The sequence below is a fragment of the Manduca sexta genome, chromosome 9 (assembly GCF_014839805.1).
Source record: "Manduca sexta isolate Smith_Timp_Sample1 chromosome 9, JHU_Msex_v1.0, whole genome shotgun sequence".
Classification (NCBI taxonomy): Eukaryota; Metazoa; Arthropoda; class Insecta; order Lepidoptera; family Sphingidae; genus Manduca; species Manduca sexta.
The window spans coordinates 6,779,043-6,797,586 of record NC_051123.1 but is presented as its reverse complement, the minus strand read 5'-3'; the positions used below and the strand labels follow the sequence as shown (position 1 = coordinate 6,797,586).

The following is an 18,544-nucleotide window of genomic DNA, read 5'->3' as shown; positions in this document are numbered from 1 at the left end:
TAATCTATGGTCTTTAGTAATCATCTGATTGCTGTCAAAATATGTCAGGTAACAGAAAAAATAACCTCAAATTAAGTCTCACGGTTATGAAATCAAAATACCAACAAGTATGGAGTTAGAAGTTTTAGATGCCCCAAAAACTAATAAAACCCGTAAATTATCTCGTGTTGGGAAGACTTTGATTTACACAACGGGTGGACTAGCAGTGGGCGTTAGTATTGTATGTATTCCGTTTGTTTCTCCGGCTTTGAGAAGAGTTTGTTTACCTTATGTGCCTGCAACAACTGAGCAACTTGCTGGAGTGTCGAAGGCTTTAGCAGGTCGCAGTGGAAAACTTCTGGACGTTGGATCTGGTGATGGAAGAATAGTTTTTACTGCTGCCAAACTTGGCTTTAAGGCCGATGGAGTAGAATTAAATGCTTGGCTCGTCTATTATTCAAGGATAGTAGCGCTATTAAACTCCCAGTACAGAGGAACACGGTTTTATCGCAGAAATCTTTGGAAATTTGATTTAAAACCTTACAATAACATAGTTATATTTGGTGTGGAACAAATGATGAGTGAATTTGAAAGCAAACTGTTGCAAGAGACTGATAATGGCACTGTGGTGGTTGCATGCAGGTTTCCACTGCCCAATATGGTTCCAGTAGAGATAATTGGCCATGGTGTTGATACAGTGTGGAAATATGTTGTGACTAGATAATAACTTGTGTAGCTAATAACTTTTATGGTAAAGCAACATCAAATTGTTTAGTTGACAGTAAGTAAATTACTTACAGTTTATATTATGTAGGGTACATTGTTACATTAAAATGAAGAATTTCTTAATTTTTAGGTAACATAGGTTTGTGGATTTTTTTGTGAATCATAAAAGAGTTCTAAGATCATAACTGTTTAATATCTTTTCCTAAATATAAGCAAGTCAAAAAGACGGCTGGTTGTGAATGTGCAAGCCTGTGGGAAAATGTGTGTAACTACAGTACAACTTGTATTCACAGTGACACCAGAGTTACCAGATAAATATATTTATTATTATATGTAATATATGGTATATTTAGACACCAGATGTTTGATAAATTACCACCTTATATAACATTTGCTGCAACTCACAATTAGCCATTGGTTGTAATGAAATAAGTGGGTTTTAGTTCAATTGATCACAGATACATTTTACATCCTTGGGAGTTTAAATACTTAGCTGTATCAAGTAAAAAAAAATATATAACTGTACAATTTATGTATGAAACATTTTTTATAGTTCCTTAGAAATAAATTATAATACAAATGTGTTTGTTTAAAATCTGCCACTTCTTTTCCTCCCAGTATATTTTGTGTCGGGTTTGGTATCTTTGCCTTGTTTCCTTCTCCTTTCTTTTTTCTCCATAATCCATGTTCTTGAGTTCTTCAGTGGTTTACCTCTTGCACCCCTTGTGGCTTCTCGTTTTGCATATTTCACTTGCAGTCCATTATCTGTTTCTTCTGTACCTGTTATTGACAATATTGTTTGATATACAAGTCTGAATGGCATTAATCTTTTTTAAAAAAGGTGGTTACTAATTCATCATTTTGAGTCATTATTGTTGACTTATTTAAATAGCATTATACAGAATACAGCCAACATAACTATGCATTTTAGAGTGTAACTAAAGTCACTGCGCTTTCATACACTAGAAAAGTTTGTGAAAATTCTAGAACAGGTACCTAATGCCTGTGGAAGTGGTGCAGACCCTCCTGTCATCAACACCAAAAAGAATTTCTTGGCTTTAGCAGAGTTTGGGTAGTCTATAACGACACCACCATAGAAACCAGCTTTCATAGCTTGTGCAGTCAACAATTCCAATTGAGTCTCATTCTCTGGGTAGAACTGAAACACTGCTCTGGCTGACCTGGACTGAAAATAAAAAAGTAAATAATTTCAAAATGGAAAAATTAAAGTTAAATTATTTTAAAAAATGACAAAAGAAATGTTGTATTAAAAATATACTATAGACCATAAACCCTATTAGACAGAACTAAAGTTGCAAGAGGAATCTGGTAATTTGTGTTTTAAAAATGATTTATGTATCCATAATTTATATTTTTACAAATAAAAAGCTATCATACCAATGCAGCAAATAGAGTAGTGAAGAATTTATTCAGTCTCTTGATTGGATTGTGAGATTTCTTATCAGCATTGAACAGCCATTGGATAGCAGACACTGATACAGCCCCATCAAAACAACCAGCCCTGAATGGTACACCCTCTCCCATATCTGCTAATACCAGGTCACCTTCTGTTTCTCTTTCTACTGCGACATCTATAATATTAAAATTGGAAGAAATAAATTTCTGAAATTGTATTTTTAGTAAAAGGCTGTTGCAAATATAAAATCCTAATATTATTTATAAGCTCTTCCTTATAAATATACAGTGTAGAAGAAAAAACAAATTTACATTAGAGAGACTAGGTCTAAACAATAAGTACAAATGATTAATGATGATGTTATTGCTATTAACTATTTCTTCCAGACAACCTAGGTGTAATATGTCTGTATAGTTTACACACAGAGGATTTAAAAATTTACTAAAAATAATGTATTATTATACCTAACATAGCTCTTGATATGTCCATTCCAATCCACATGTGTCCATTTTCTTCTAACACAGTTCCGGACAGGCCTGAACCACATCCTATGTCCAAAAGCAGGCATGGCGAATCTTCTGGCAATAAAAGAAGCTCTATACATCTCTCCGTCATCTGCCCTTGGATTTCTATTATTCGTGAGCTAGAAATATATTTATTATTAGGTTTAGACATATAGATACAAAACAATTTAGACTAACATTACGTTAAGATAGGTAAATAACATAAAATACGTACTTTTGCGTATATTTTCTTGCCTCTTCCTCATTATAGAACTACAAATGAAACAAAACAACAATTTAAATAACATGATAAAAATATGATTGTGTTGAAACCTAGACATTAATTACTTACTATTTCAGGTGGAGCTTGATGTTCCGGGCGCCGAGCCATTGTATTCACAAAATATTATACAAATTAAAAAGATTAAATAACTTTTATCCGAATATTCATATAATTTGTAAACACGAGACATAACCTAAAAAAATAATTATAAACATTTGTGATCTGACAGTAATAATTATAAGCTGATTATTTGTCTTTGTCTAACACCAGTCGTTTCATGTATCACTACTTCATTTTCATTACTCTTGTTTCGTGACGATGCGATCTTTAGCATAAAATATAATCTTTGGACACGCAGACTGCATAGTTCTTATTAGTTTGTATCATTTTATAAATCATAAAAATGCGTTATTTTCTACTGTCAATCTCCGCTGTCAATGTCAAGATAATTAACGCGGGAGAATCGCGATAAACTGGAACATAAAGTCTATTTGTTATTTCAATTCGCATTTAAATCTAAGAAATATCTATTGTGCGAATGTGTTTTTATACAGCAACAATATAACATGCCTAAAGTGTTAAGTTTGAAAAAGGTAAGGTAAAAAAAAGGTAAATGAACCTCTTCAAAAATTAAATATATTTTTTTTATTATTGTTTTTAATTTACATACCATTCTCAGGCCCCTGTGAACAAACAGAAATCTATAAGCCAGTTTTTTAAAACTACCCCGCCCGTTAAAACGCAAGATATATCAGAACAACCAAATAAAAGGAAGGCTTCATCGCCTGGTGTATCAGAAGACAATCAATGTAATCAAGATAAGAGCTCGTATTTTGAAACAAATGGCTTGTGTAAGAATGTTTCTAAGAAACCGAAAATTGAGTGTTGTAACAGTCCCCTAAAATCACACAACAATGGAGTTTCTGAAACCAATAGGTCACCAAAGAAAGAATATTTATGCACAAAGGAATCTCATATAAAATTACTAGTCGATGACAAATCAGAATTTATTAAAAATGATACTGAAAAAGCTAAAAGCAGATCTCCATTATTGCCACTTGGTATTGATAATAATGAATCAGAAAATAAAAAAATTATATTAGAAAACCAAAATCATGTATCATGTAAAGTTAAAACTCCCATTAAGGAATCACCAATGAAAAATCATGTTCATAAAAGTTCTGGTAGCTCTGAAAAAAAGAAAAATTCAACTCCCAAGAAAAGTCCTAGACAAGGTAGAGTATATTTTTATACTTTTGTATAAACATTCCTTTTAATTAAATCTGTAAGTATTGTGTAGCCAGCTTTCAATTCAGAGGGAAAGTTAAATTTTAGTAATCCCAACAATTCAGCAGAATTACATTCAAAATTATGCACTTGTGTCGAACTCAGGGGAGGCACTGCCAAGTATAGGTCTGGGCTCATGTTTGTAAGATTTTTTTGTTTATCTCTGATTCTACATTGAGTAAATATGTCTTGCAAATGACAATTAAAATAAAATATATATTTTTTTTATTGGTTGTGGGTACCTTTTCCTTTCACTTAGCCATTGGCCATGGTGATTGGGCAATAATATGATTCCCAGCTAACGACTTAGCCAGTCTAACTATGACCATAAGCATTCTTTCTGGTTTCTCTACAGGCTTCTTGTAGTGATTCCTGTGTGTTAAAGATTTCAGCCTGTTTAGTATGCTTTAGTGTTTAGTATTCTTTAGCTATGCCTTTGCATTCCAGGATGACAGTTTGTTTTGTCAGCTAGCAGATAACTCCTGCATAGGGGCTGTCGACCATACCTAAATCATATAAATGTTTGTTTAATGTAGTTTCTAGTGATGGTACATACAACAATGCATAGGGATATCTTGTCTAAGGATACAAGATGTTTTTTCAGATGTCTATCCAGGTGTGGCACTGATTGTTGTGATTGTTTACATGTACTGGTACTTGCTTATTAGTCTGTAGGTTGTTTTAATGTTCTATGGTGCAGCCATATTATTTGATTAAGGCCAAATCAAACTGGTATAACCTTATTATTTATGTAATACTATGTTTTGTTAAAATATATGATAGTTATATCAGTTGTATGTCTACTAACCCCCTTATTCATAAACATTATTTATCCAAGGACGGAGCATTGCTGTGATAACAAGTCTGTTTCTCAATGCTGATGGCATGGCAGCCTTGGCTGTGCGTAGACATAGGGCTGTTGTGATTGGTTAATATTGAAATACATCTTTAATCTAGTTGGCTATCAGATAAACAAAGCTGAGAAACAGACTTGTTAGCACAGCAATATGGGCATGTCTTAAAAAAAATAATAATGTCAAAAAGTCTTTTTTTATACAACAATTTTATAGTACAGATTGTTCTAATTCATTACAGGCTTTCAAAATTCACCATCAAATAAATCAAGATCACCAGGTCATAGAGATTTAACAAAATATTGGTCACCATCAAAATGTGGTTCTACCGCAAAAGTATTGGAATTTAATGACATTGAGTATTGTGATGCATTTGGTGATGAATGGCAAATTGATAATATTGAGAAGGTACTGTTCCATATTTACTATATTATTCTTTAGTACAGGAAAGATAAAATTTTCATAACAAAAACTTTAAAGAATATCAGACATAAACATGAAACTGTTCAACTATTGTTGAAAGTAATACTTCAATAAACCTGACAAGTACAAAGGGTTCTGGCTGGATGGCAACCAAGAGATATGTAAATATATATATTATATCTATATTTTGCAGTGCAATAAGAAGTTGCAAACAATGAGTCATAAATACATATATAAATTGTGGCTTTAATACAAATTCATAATTTTAAATACCAGTACCAATTCGTTTTTATTTTTTATCTTTTATTTAAATTGATTTACAGGTTTGTAAAGAGGACTTGGACCTCAGCACTATGCAAAGATGTGAAGTGATAGATGTAACACATCATGCAAAAAACTTAGAACTGAAACTCAAGAATTCTAACAATAATGAATGCACTTGTATTATTGAAGGAATTTGGTATGTCTATTATATACCACTTGTTTGTTTATAGTAAAAATCATTAAAATAAATAAAATCACATTAGTTTCAAAGAAGTACTTAAGGCTCTATTATGTTTCATTATCATAATACATTATTCATACCTCCTGAAATTATCTTTATGGACCGATTTTTTACACCAATAGGGGACCGGACTCATTTTTGTTCTTTATTATTATCAAATATTTACGTTATATAAATTATAACACAGAAAGAATTATTTAAATCCGGTAAAAAATCAACTAGTTATAAGTCTTTAAATTTCGGTAGAAGGGTAATTAACGAGAAACAGAAAAGAGGCGCAATACCCACGTGTGACGTCATCGGGCATTACGACGCGTGCAAAAGAAAGGGATGTAGCGATCTCCCTATTTCGCGCCCACTTCGGCACATAGTAATATTTAAAATATGAATTACTGGCTCATTTTTTAACCAATTTTAATGTAGTTTTCGCAGGAGGGTTTCTTTTTCGTATTATTAACTATTACATATAGAATAATGTACAAAATCAAACACAGGACGGTCCCCTATTCTAGCCAACAGCAGAAGTTTACTTTGCACAATTCTACCAAATATTAATATTGTACATCCATTAATTATTACAGGTTACACACACCCATAGAGAAAGGTGACATAGTTAGTGTGTATGCGATACGCAATTCTGCTGGACAGTATTGTGTGAACAATAGCTCTGGCTTGCTGGTGCTACGGCCAGATCACCTGATATCCAGCACTAGTGTTGTGGCTGGTGTGTTTTGTAAGCGAAAGGCGATTTTGCAAGAACGATGGAGGGGTATCGATTCGGCAAACACAGCTGTGAGTATATTATTTTAAGCTATACATAATTTATAGAAAGACAGATAAAACACAAAGTGGGAAAATGTAGGAAGAAGAATGAAAGTCCTGATATGGAAATGGGCAGGTAACCTGGTAAGAGAAATATAATGCAATGTAGAAAAGAGGTAGGCAACTCGAATGGTGGTCCAACATGTACTCTCTTTTTAGTTAATAAAGGCTTTTAAATTGAATTGAAATATATAGCATTTTTGGCCAGTATTAGGGATACAAAAAATATACTCGTATATATTCACGCAAAGTTGTATACCCAAGAAGTATACATTTTATCTGAAGTTAGGCGCGCGAATGCGATACACGCGTTCTGTTATTGCTACTGTTCACTTAATACGCACAGTCTTAATGCATGCAGTTAGGTCTCTGATATATTTTTATATTTTGTCTTATTTTTAGATGACAATAGGTATTCTAATTCACGAGTTAGTACAAAAAGTGTTGACTCAGAACATTATGACCATGGAACGAATAAGAGCTGAGACCGATTCCATAATAAAGGAGTCTATACAAATGCTGTATGATGCTGGATTGACAGAGGAAGAGACTCGCAACAACATGCAGCAGTATTTACAGCCACTTGCTAAGTTTATGCAGGTGTATGTGGATCCTAAGTCGAGACATGCTATGGTGACTAACATAATATTACTGTTGTAGTATAATGTATAATGCCATATAGTTGCTATAGTCAAAATTACTGACTATTCTATTCACTTGATACGGGCAATGAAATTAGAGATTAGAAAAATTACCTTCCATCCTACAGTTATGTTGATCTGCCAGTACAAAACAACATTTTGTGAATGCATTAAAGTGTGAAATTAATCATTCAATTTTATTTTAGCAAAAGAAACATGACAAAGATAAATGGAATGGGCACATAGATAAAGTGTTGGATATAGAAGAGAATCTGTGTTGTCCGCAATTAGGATTGAAAGGAAAAATCGATGCTACATTACAAGTGACTATTCACGATAGGAAAGGCATGTTCTATCTCAATCATCTTTCCATCATTTTAAATTTGGTTCTACTCTTCATACGTTTTTACGCATGTTGATGATGATAGTTACTTTTTATTATTATGACGATAAAAACGATATTTTATTTAATAAATTTATAACATTTATTTGTCTACTTACGTCCAGCGTGTTACATTGCATCAAATAAAAAAAAAAGATTTAAAGTTGTATAATAGAAAGTGTAATCATTCCAGGTAGTCAGCAGGCCACAGTGCCATTAGAGCTAAAGAGCGGTAAAGCGTCGATGTCGGCGGAGCACCGCGGGCAGCTGGTGCTGTACGGCATGATGCTGGGCCTGCAGCGCGCTGAGGACCCTACCGCGGCGCTGCAGCGCGGACTGCTGCTCTATTTGAAGTGATTACATATTAGCGACTGCGTCATCCACAGCAGCTGCTGAACAAATAAAAAAATTCAAATTGCACACTTTGTCGTGTTACCAAAACTTCTCTTTACAAAAATAACTTAAAAGGACTTACGTTACTTCATTAAACTTAAAGTAAAAAAGCGATTTGAAGTCTTAGCAACTATTATGGCTGACTGCATTTCTTTAGTTGCGGGAGTGTACATTTATTCGCGCACCTCGTCCAAGCTGCGATAATATTATCATGACATCATGAAAGCAACCTTACGCCAAGCATATGCCTTCCGCTAGAGACAGGGCAGTCCTCGTTTTTTTTTCTCTTGTATTGGCATTATCTTGTAGAATCGAAGTACGCCTTTCACAAAAATATAATACATTTTTATTCATTTTACAACTAAAACTGGATACTGTCAAAGAGCAAGAAATCTTAAATTTATAAATAAACAATATTTTGCAGAGATAATGTGGAGCTAAAGGAAGTGAGCTGCGGATACCCTGAACGTCGCGACTTGGTAATGCTGCGGAACCAACTCGTCCAATACCTCGCCGCGGGCCCTGGTGACGCTTGTCCTGGTAATTTGAACTTATTAAATGATGATAAAGTTTCTTTTTTGATGGTAAACACTGCGACACAAATTCTGGCAATTTCTCCAATTGAACTATTCATACCGAAAAATTACATTTGTGGTTTCAATACGATTCATAATAATTACATAGGGTACAGGGGCCGTAGCCACAAGGCCCTTTTAGATTTGTTGACTCAAACATTACATATGGGAGACTTATCATTGGGACATGTCATTCCCATACATTTTTGTTTTGTTTTCTATTAATGTAAACAATTGTAGAAATGCATCTTGTTTATGGCCTCTGATCCTACAAAGCAGAATACAAATTTCCTTTATTACTGCTTGCCGGCAGAATATATAAATTTATGCATACCCATGACTCTGAGTTATAGCTTGATTTAACGGCAAAATAATAAAGTGAGGAAACCTACATACTTGAGAAGTTTTCCATAGGAATTTTGAGGATTTCTAAAGACTACCGATCCGCAATAGGCCACCGTGTTTGACTAAGGCCTTTTCCCTCTCAGTAGTAGAGGATGCCCGTGTCCAGCAGTGAGACAGTATATAATACAGAGCTGATATTATATACCTACCTAGACAAATTCACGTAGGAGACATTTATCAATTAGTAACATATGGTTTATCGTTTTCAGATCAATTGACTGACATAGAAGACGCGGCGGTGTTGTTACAGCAGAGACTGCCGGAGCCCGTGAATCATCATAGCGCTTGCGGCAAATGTGCCTACCTTACTATCTGCTCATTGCATCTTTGGTGAGTAGCGGCAGCAGAAAATTTCTGGTGAGCTTGGCGAAAGTAATTTAAATTTTTTAGTGGAGGAGATTATATTTTATTTTTTCAGAGATTATATTAATATCTTAACTCAGGTTATTTTCAGACATGAAGCATCTCTAGGTTATGATAGGTATGTAAAAAATAAAGTTTCAATTTTCGCAATTCTTCGTCCGTCAGATTAAGCGTTAGGGAACTACTTTTTTCAAATATATAAAAGTTATTTATAGTTAACAGTAACTAATATCTGTTATTAGAGCAATAAGGCATGTTTATTATATGCCTACATAATATTATAAAAAAAAGTTGCACACCGCGTTTGTCTGTCTATCTAGCTGAACGCCTTAAATTCAAAACTACAGCACGGATTTAGAAGAAGTGCGGTATGGAGATACTTTGAGATTCTGGAAAGGACTATCATAGGCTACTTTTTATAAGAAATCTCTCGTGCAAATCTATGAGAGAAAGCAAGTACATATAATATATTTTTTTAGGCATACAGACGGACCGAGCGTGACTGAAACTCATCCATTATTCAAACTGCGCGGCGAAGCGCTGGGACATTTGACACCCGCTCATATAAAGTACTTCTTGCACTGGACAGCGTTACTCAAGATGGAGGAAGCTGAGCAGCTGAGATCAGCTCCGTTGCAATCCTTATGGACCGACAGTGCAGATAAAAGGTATTTAATAGCACTAATATTAGTATTATAATAGTACTGTATATGTATGATGTATTTATATATCATAATGGCAATATTTTTGGTCCTTCGTGCCCAATGTATAGTTATCTAAACTACTATGGCGAAGGAAATGCGATGAGTAACAATGGTAGATAAATGGAACCCTTATTATTATCATACAATTATTTAAATTAATAATAACTTTACAGGCAAAAACGCGGTACTTGTGCGGCTTACTTAAAACTTAAAGATGTGCAACCAGTAGCTGACAGATACCTCCATGTATTTACACCTCAAAGTAAGTAACATATTGTACATAAATACATATACATATTATTGCATTTTAATTAATGAAGACATTTCAGATAATGTGAACAATGAAGATGCGAAAAGTCAAAAAGGTCCACAAGAAGGAGATTTTTCAATAGTGAGCATAGACAATAGACCATGGATCGCGGCTGGAGTTGTGTCAGTAGCGAGAGATGGAGAGGTGCATATACTCTTAGAACGGTAAAATTATAAATCTGTTATAACATGTTTAGTCTATAATGTAATGAATCATGACTTTAATTACTTATATATACATACTTTAATTACTTGAGGAATGTTAAAATTTCCGATAAGCGTCAATATTATTCAAGGAAGATACAGAATAGAAAATCGTGTAAAGTATCAATTTAATCACTATATAGTTTTACTATATTATCATTATCAGGGAAGTCTTATTTCTTAGATATTGTAACTTTGCATAAAGATTGGTGATGTCAAACTATCTAATAACCTATTTGTTGGTTTTCCGTCATTACCACTAAAAATAATATTATTAACAACTCGATAGCCAGTTACTATAATGACAATATTATGTTTCCCAGTACTATGTTAATAATGAATATGTTTTAGTGACCTAAGTCGTCGATTAAATAAAAACACCGCGTACCATATCGACACATACGAGTCGTATGCGACTGTTGTGGCGAATCTGACCAATTTAGGAGTTCTTATTGAAGATAGCGACAGAGCAGAGAGACTAAGAAGGTGAGAATATGTTTGGTCAAATCAATATCTAAGTATTTTAGATTAACTGCATCGGGTAGTGAGCCAAGAGCTAACTAAGTGACGAGAAGTCACGAATACAATAGTCGCACCGTCATGAATTTTAGTAAAATAAATTAATTAACATTGTTAATCCATATCAATAATTTTTTATCATTATGTTCACGTATAATTTGATTTGTTTGGTATATTTTCAACCTGCAAATTTCATAACATATGTATTATTAATTCAATCAGGCTCGCAAGATACAGGTACGCCTAGTTTAAGAGGCCAACAACTTTATGCATATAAGTGTACCATGTCTTTGCCTAAATAAATTAAAATATAATTTCATCAGCTTTTAATTTTGCATCAGGACTATAAAAATTAGAGAAAATTAAATGCTAAATAATATTTTTCAGACTAATAATAGATAAAGCATCGCCAGAATTCGATCAAAAACTGCCGAGAGAAGTCGGCCGGCTCGGCTCTAAGCTCATGCGCACACTCAATATAGAACAACAAAGAGCAGTGTTCAAAATTCTAGCTGCCAGAGATTACGCCCTTCTGAAAGGATTGCCGGGAACTGGTAATGTATTAAAAATAATTAAGTCACGTAATATTAACTTTCTATGAATAAAAAAAAAAGTTTCAAATATGACGTCCAAAGCATATGGTTACAAAGGAATATCGTATCGATCGTGCGTTCAGGACTAGTTTTAATTGAATCGATATTATATATAATACTAGCTGTCCCGACAGACGTTGTCCCGTCTTAACTATGAATTTGCAGCGCGCATTCTGCCAATCGCTGAAATTAACTTTTCTTAAATTTTCTAGCGTTCCGCTCAACTTTCTTAATTTTTTCTTTCACAAGATCCTTCTCCTGACAATAACAAACACAACAAAAAAAATAGAGAAATCGGTCTAGCCGTTCACGCGTGATGGCGTGACCAAGGGAAATAGGGATTCATTTTTATATATATAGATAGCTTTTGCCCGCGGCTCCGCCCGCGTTATAAAGTTTTTCGGGCTAAAGTTTTCCGTTATAAAAGTCACGCTATATATTTTCCCGGGAGTCTATGTTCTTCCCAGGGTCTCAAACTGTCTCCATACCAAATTTTATCCTAATACGTTGGGTAGTTTTTGAGTTTAACACGTTCCGGCAGACCGATGCAGCGGGGGACGTTGTTTTATGATATATTTTTGTAGAACTTTTTAAGAGGAACAATCCCGTCATACATTATTGTTGCATAACTTTAACCGTTTACGCAGCGCACGCAACAGAAGCTCTCAAAACTAATAAATTGTCCCCGTTTTTGCATCATGTTTCATTACTGCTTCGCTCTTATTGGTCATAGCGTGATGATATATAGCCTATAGCGCTCCACAAATAAAGGGCTATCCAACACAAAACGAATTTTTCAGTTGAAACCGGTAGTTCCTGAGATTAGACATTACTGCTCCGCTCCTATTGGCCATAGCGTGATGATATATAACTTTGAGCACTCCACAAACAAAGGACTATTCAACACAAAAAGAATTTTTCAGTTTGAATCGGTAGTTTCTGAGATTAGCCATTACTGCACCGCTCCTATTGGGTATAGCGTGATGATATATAGCCTATAGTACTCCACGAACAAAAGGCTATCCAACGCAAAAATAATTTTTCTGTTGGGACCGGTAGTTCCTGAGTTTAGCCATTACTGCTCCGCTCCTATTGGGTATAGCGTGATGATATATAGCCTATAGCACTCCACAAACAAAGGGCTATCCAACACAAAAAGAATTTTTCAGTTCGAACCGGTAGTTCCTGAGATAAGACAATACTGCTCCGCTCCTATTGGGTATAGCGTGATGATATATAGCCTATGGCACTCCACGAACAAAGGGCTATCCAACACAAAAGATTTTTTCAGTTCGAACCGGTAGTTCCTGAGATAAGACATTACTGCTCCGCTCCTATTGGGTATAGCGTGATGATATATAGCCTATGGCACTCCACGAACAAAGGGCTATCCAACACAAAAAGAATTTTTCAGTTCGAACCGGTAGTTCCTGAGATAAGACATTACTGCTCCGCTCCTATTGGGTATAGCGTGATGATATATAGCCTATGGCACTCCACGAACAAAGGGCTATCCAACACAAAAGAATTTTTCAGTTCGAACCGGTAGTTCCTGAGATAAGACATTACTGCTCCGCTCCTATTGGGTATAGCGTGATGATATATAGCCTATAGCACTCCACGAACAAAGGGCTATCCAACGCAAAAAGAATTTTTCAGTTCGGACCGGTAGTTCCTGAGATTAGCGCGTTCAAACAAACAAACAAACAAACAAACAAACAAACAAACAAACTCTTCAGCTTTATATAATAGTATAGATTAAACGACGCAAAAACTGACAGACTATATTGAGTGAAGTGGGCTACAATTTTTTTTATTCCATTTACATGTTATTTTTCATTTCAGGTAAAACACAAACTATTAGTGTTCTTATACAGATGATGGTTGCGTTAAAACAGCGTGTGCTTGTGACTGCGCATACGCATTCTGCCGTTGACACTGTACTATCCAGGTTATTATGAAGTACTATTGGTTTAACTTATACTGCGTTAATAGATCAGGTTACGGGAAATTACTATGTAACCATAATATAGTAAAGAATTAATATTTTTGTGGTTGTTCCAAATTTCAGTATTCTTTTATACTGAGATATGTATTTGAACTAATCATTATTTATATAAATTTGGACTAAAGTATATAGACTACTTTAAATATTTCTTCTAGGTTGCCAGAATCTCTGCGAATAATCAGACTCGGCTCAAACGCACGCATCGCCCAATCTTTAAAAAAATGCAGCGAACAAACACTTTTAGAAACATGTAAAACTACTGCAGAATTGACTCAGCTTTATGATTCAATGGTAAGTATTATAAGAGCCACAAACATGAGATTTGATAAGTGATAAGGCAGAAAATTTTACTCGATTGGTATACTTCTGGCGCGGGTCGATGTGAGAAAATTATTATTGGTAAACACCCAGACAATTCATTTATTAGATGTAGCAGACTCATCCTGTTGTACTTAATAAAAAGCTACTGACTATGGACACTACATAGGTACTAGCGAAATTACTCTCACACTAAGAATATCATATGGCCAATTTCAATAATCCGGTCTCAAAATAAACCAATCAATATTAGTAATTCGTAACGATGTCAAATCTTTATTCTGATTGGTCTATTTTCTGCGCTCGATCGAATTTATGAAATTCGTATTGGCGTAGCGTAGCGGGAGAGGGTGAGAGTGAGGAATTGTTTTAGACTTTTTAAGAATATACATTTTCTGTTATTTTTTTAAAATGAATATGAATCATTCAATCGACGTTCTTGTTGTGTTATTTTTTTAACCCACTCCGATACTAAACTGGCTACGCCTCTGATGAATCAAATATCATATATCGGACCCCCCCCCCCCCTCGAACTAATCTACGTGCAAAGACACATATATACCTAATAATAGGGTGTTTGACAATTTTTTAAAATGTTTGTACAACGATAGATGACTATTCACTTATAGTGTCCATTATATTTTTATTGTTCAATTATGTCCAACTTACTAAAAATCCGTGATTTTGTTTTTTCATTTATAATTTCGCGCTAAAACGCGTTGTCACGTGACATGATCCCTGTATGACGTCATCGCACATACGCAAACTTTCGTGACAGTTGTTACACCTAAGAACAAAACAAACTTTTGGTTTTATATCTGTTACTTTTCCGCTGAAATGAATGGGCCAGCATATGAATATTGTTCAGTGCCTTTACGTAAAAACTCGTACTAAAACTGTTCATTCATGTGCCAAAGTCAAAAGATTTAAGAAAGAAGTGGTTAACTTTAGGACGACGAAATCCAAAATATACGTCGGATAAATCGACGATTTATTTTTGTGAAAATCTATTCAATGTAAGTTTATAGTTTTATATTGTATAACAAATGTTGTTGTCATCAAAAAATCTATGTTTTAATATAAGTGTCAAATATAAAATGTGTGTTGAGGCTATATTTTTTGTAACCTCGTTTTTTTTTAGTTATTATTGTATGCCATCTGTTGTTCTATGTTTCATGCAGGCGTTACTATAAATTTATTGTTTTGCACGATGCAATGTTTATGTCCGATGACGTCACTAACAATGGCGGCCGGCATCGCAACGTTTCAGTCCCCGAGCGTTACAGATTAAAAATTCTTAATTTTAATGATGGAAATAAAATATTTCCCATACATTTAAAATAAAAAAATGTGTTTGATAAATATTTTGCCCACTATTCTTTCTCCTGGAGCAGTTTTATATATTTTGGTTACACCAGTCAAACACCCTATTTATTTGAAACATAATGTAACATTTGTTTATAATTGGCGAAAAAAAAACTGGCAACGTGATTGCAACTTGATTACAAATACAGTGGCGTGTATTGTTGCAGCAAGTGGTGGGCGTGACGTGTTTGGGCGCCGCGCACGCCATGCTCGCGCGGACTGAATTCGACGTCTGCATTGTAGATGAAGCCACGCAGGTAATGACTATCAACAATTTATTTCTGTATGGGTAACTGCTTCACTTATCACCGGTCACCTTGCTAACTGTGTATAAGCGATCCTCCGGTTTAACCGCTACGGCCCTGATGAGATGTGGGGAAAGCAGTATTTTAGCGTAGTAAAACTAATTTAACATGTGGGTATTGGCTAGGGATATTGAGTAATATTCATGATCGGCAGGTCCGTGCATCTTAGACAGTTGATTAAACAATAAACATCTTTACTTTTTGGATCTTTATGATTAACAGCTGAATTCAATAATATATTATTACATCGTACTACGACGCGTCATTGTATCGTGTTTACGTGTAAGAGCCCTTAACTACATACTCTATACAATGTTCTGAATTATATTTTATTTAATAGATTTACATATCTTAGGTATTACAAACTACGGTGTTACGTCCATTGTTCGCCGCCAAACGATTCGTTCTAGTGGGCGACCCGGAACAACTGCCTCCTGTTGTAAGGAGTCGCAATTCAAGGTAATTAGGCACGCGTTTAATATTTAAAACTTATCACATTATTATACAGGGTTATTTTAATATTGCCTTACTAAATGAAACCAAATAGTTATGTTATTGTAAATAATATTTTATAGTAAGTTACTCGAACTATAAATGCAAAAGAGTAAAGTGTGTGTGAAAGAGCTACCTAGGTGGACTCTCATACGAAAATCCTAAGTTACCCGTAAATCTTTGCATTATTTTTATAGAAATATAATATAATCCAATATAAATATGATATGTTCCAATTATTTGCATGCGGCTTTTAATGGATCGATATCAGTATGACACAGGAATTACTACTAGATCAGTGGTATGTGTTTTATGTAATAGTTATTATGTAATATTTCAAATATTTAAGAAAGAATGTTACTTATGGTTTGATGAACTTTTTATGAATTTAAATGCAACAATTTCCGCAAACACATTTTCGATTAGGCAATAATACAAATTATATTTTCAAACTTGAAGTATAGTCCTGTTTATCATTTCTTTGTATTCATGAATTGTGAAAATAAACCTGTTAACAACGAATGAAAAATAATATTATTAACAGGCGCCTGGGCATGGAAGAGAGTCTATTCCACAGGCTCATGAGCGAAGAAGCGACATCTACAATCAAACTGCAGTACCGTATGAACCAGGCGTTGGCAGACATCGCTAATCTAGTCGCGTATAATAATAGTCTTAAATGTGCCGACCAGAAAGTGGCGAAAGCAACACTCAATGTCGATTTAGAGGTAGGAACATTATGTTATTCAGCTTACTATGATGTAGATTTTTTTTTATAATTTATATATACTGGTTATTTAAAAGAAAAAAAAAATGAAATTAAAATGTATGACCAAAAAACTACTGAGTAAAATTGTTAGAATAAATCAATGTCGCTTGTTTAGTGCGCATTGCCCACGTCTTATCCTCACCACAACGTACGTGTGCGACAAATAATGATAATGTGTATAAGGATCTGTATTATGAAAAAGAAACATAATTAGTTATTCAATGGGATATAATATATGAACTATAATATTGATTTGTTTTCAGAAAATATCATTAAAAGACAGTTGGTTGAAGACAGTATGCAGTCCAGAACCTGACCATGCAGCGTTATTTTTAAATATGGAATCGTCAAACAATACTGGTGAAGGCAATAACAAATCGTGCATTAATAAAGAAGAGGTGTATGTGATTCTTGCCATTGTAGACGTTTTAAGAGAGGTGATTATTATATTTTATGCTTATTAGGATTATATTGCACATAAATTTCACTTCAATTTATATACAGTTGTGAGTTTTGATATACAATACACTCGAATTAAAAAAATACATGAACAAATTTTATTTCATGATTATAGTTGTTTTTCATGCAGAATATTGGCTAAACACATAGTTTTAATCCTACATAATGATTGCATGTGTCTATATTGTTATACAGGGTGGTGTAAAAGCTAATGATATTGGTATAATAGCCCCATTCCGGGACCAAGTGTCGCTTTTGCGTCGCTCATTCGTCAATCAAGGCGTGGAGGTGAGCACTGTCGATCAGTTCCAGGGCAGGGATAAGTCTGTGATCATATATTCATGTACAAAAAGAGGCTTTGACGATCGTAAAATTAAGGTAAATATGTATAACTTAATTATTTAGTTGTACAGTAGTTATACATAATTTTATTATTATATATAAGTTTGGCAATTAAATCAATATTGAAATAATGTATTGCTAAAAGGGTTTTGGGAACATTTTACCTACCTTACATTTAGATAATATCGAATTAATTAATATTTGTAATATTTTTGATGTATCCATAAATACTAGTGTTTTTGCGAATATAATAATTCTGTTCCAGGAAGGAGAAATATTAAACGATAATCGTCGGTTGGCTGTGAGCGTCACGAGAGCTAAACACAAACTTATCATAGTAGGAAATTCACAAGCCCTGCAACGGTATATACCGCTTCAAAGATTGATAAATGCATGTAAGACGCTTCAAGTGGAACAAAACGTAATAAATAGTTTAAGTAACAAATATGAAACGATTATTGTGTGAAAATAGTGAAGTAAACTTGTGAAATTATGTGGCATCTAATCATAATCGTGATCTTTTTCATTATTAAAGTGTTTGAATTTCATTTTCAAATTGTTTTATTTCTCTGTTTTGTACGAACGCACGCGCACATACG

At 34.1% G+C, this 18,544-nt stretch overlaps 3 protein-coding genes across 4 annotated transcripts; 2 read left to right on the top strand and 1 right to left on the bottom strand.

The window, feature by feature from the left end:
- The first annotated feature begins 20 nt into the window (after positions 1-20).
- On the top strand, positions 21-1,743 carry LOC115441346 (ATP synthase subunit C lysine N-methyltransferase). Its single transcript, XM_030166106.2, has 2 exons — positions 21-1,481; positions 1,698-1,743. The coding sequence occupies exon 1, from the start codon at positions 110-112 to the stop codon at positions 701-703; it is 594 nt and encodes a 197-aa protein (XP_030021966.1). The 5' UTR covers positions 21-109; the 3' UTR covers positions 704-1,481; positions 1,698-1,743.
- LOC115441345 (probable 18S rRNA (guanine-N(7))-methyltransferase) lies at positions 880-3,286 on the bottom strand. Its single transcript, XM_030166105.2, has 6 exons — positions 2,978-3,286; positions 2,861-2,898; positions 2,587-2,765; positions 2,104-2,297; positions 1,702-1,891; positions 880-1,485 (listed from the first exon to the last, which is right to left on the bottom strand). Exons 1-6 carry the CDS (start codon positions 3,014-3,016, stop codon positions 1,295-1,297), a joined length of 831 nt encoding a protein of 276 aa, XP_030021965.1. The 5' UTR covers positions 3,017-3,286; the 3' UTR covers positions 880-1,294.
- Positions 3,259-18,493, top strand: LOC115441342 (DNA replication ATP-dependent helicase/nuclease DNA2). 2 transcript variants are annotated; one of them, XM_030166101.2, is made up of 23 exons: positions 3,259-3,501; positions 3,588-4,143; positions 5,291-5,457; positions 5,796-5,932; positions 6,559-6,769; positions 7,202-7,432; positions 7,647-7,785; positions 8,016-8,175; positions 8,640-8,755; positions 9,405-9,525; positions 10,038-10,226; positions 10,436-10,524; positions 10,592-10,736; positions 11,127-11,261; positions 11,682-11,848; positions 13,733-13,838; positions 14,051-14,186; positions 15,746-15,835; positions 16,239-16,342; positions 16,920-17,103; positions 17,408-17,581; positions 17,799-17,981; positions 18,211-18,493. In XM_030166101.2, the coding sequence occupies exons 1-23, from the start codon at positions 3,475-3,477 to the stop codon at positions 18,409-18,411; spliced, it is 3,768 nt and encodes a 1,255-aa protein (XP_030021961.1). In that variant the 5' UTR covers positions 3,259-3,474; the 3' UTR covers positions 18,412-18,493. The 2 variants fall into 2 exon arrangements, with proteins under 2 accessions (XP_030021961.1, XP_030021960.1); XM_030166100.2 differs by having other exon boundaries at positions 10,583-10,736.
- The last annotated feature ends 51 nt before the right edge of the window (positions 18,494-18,544 follow it).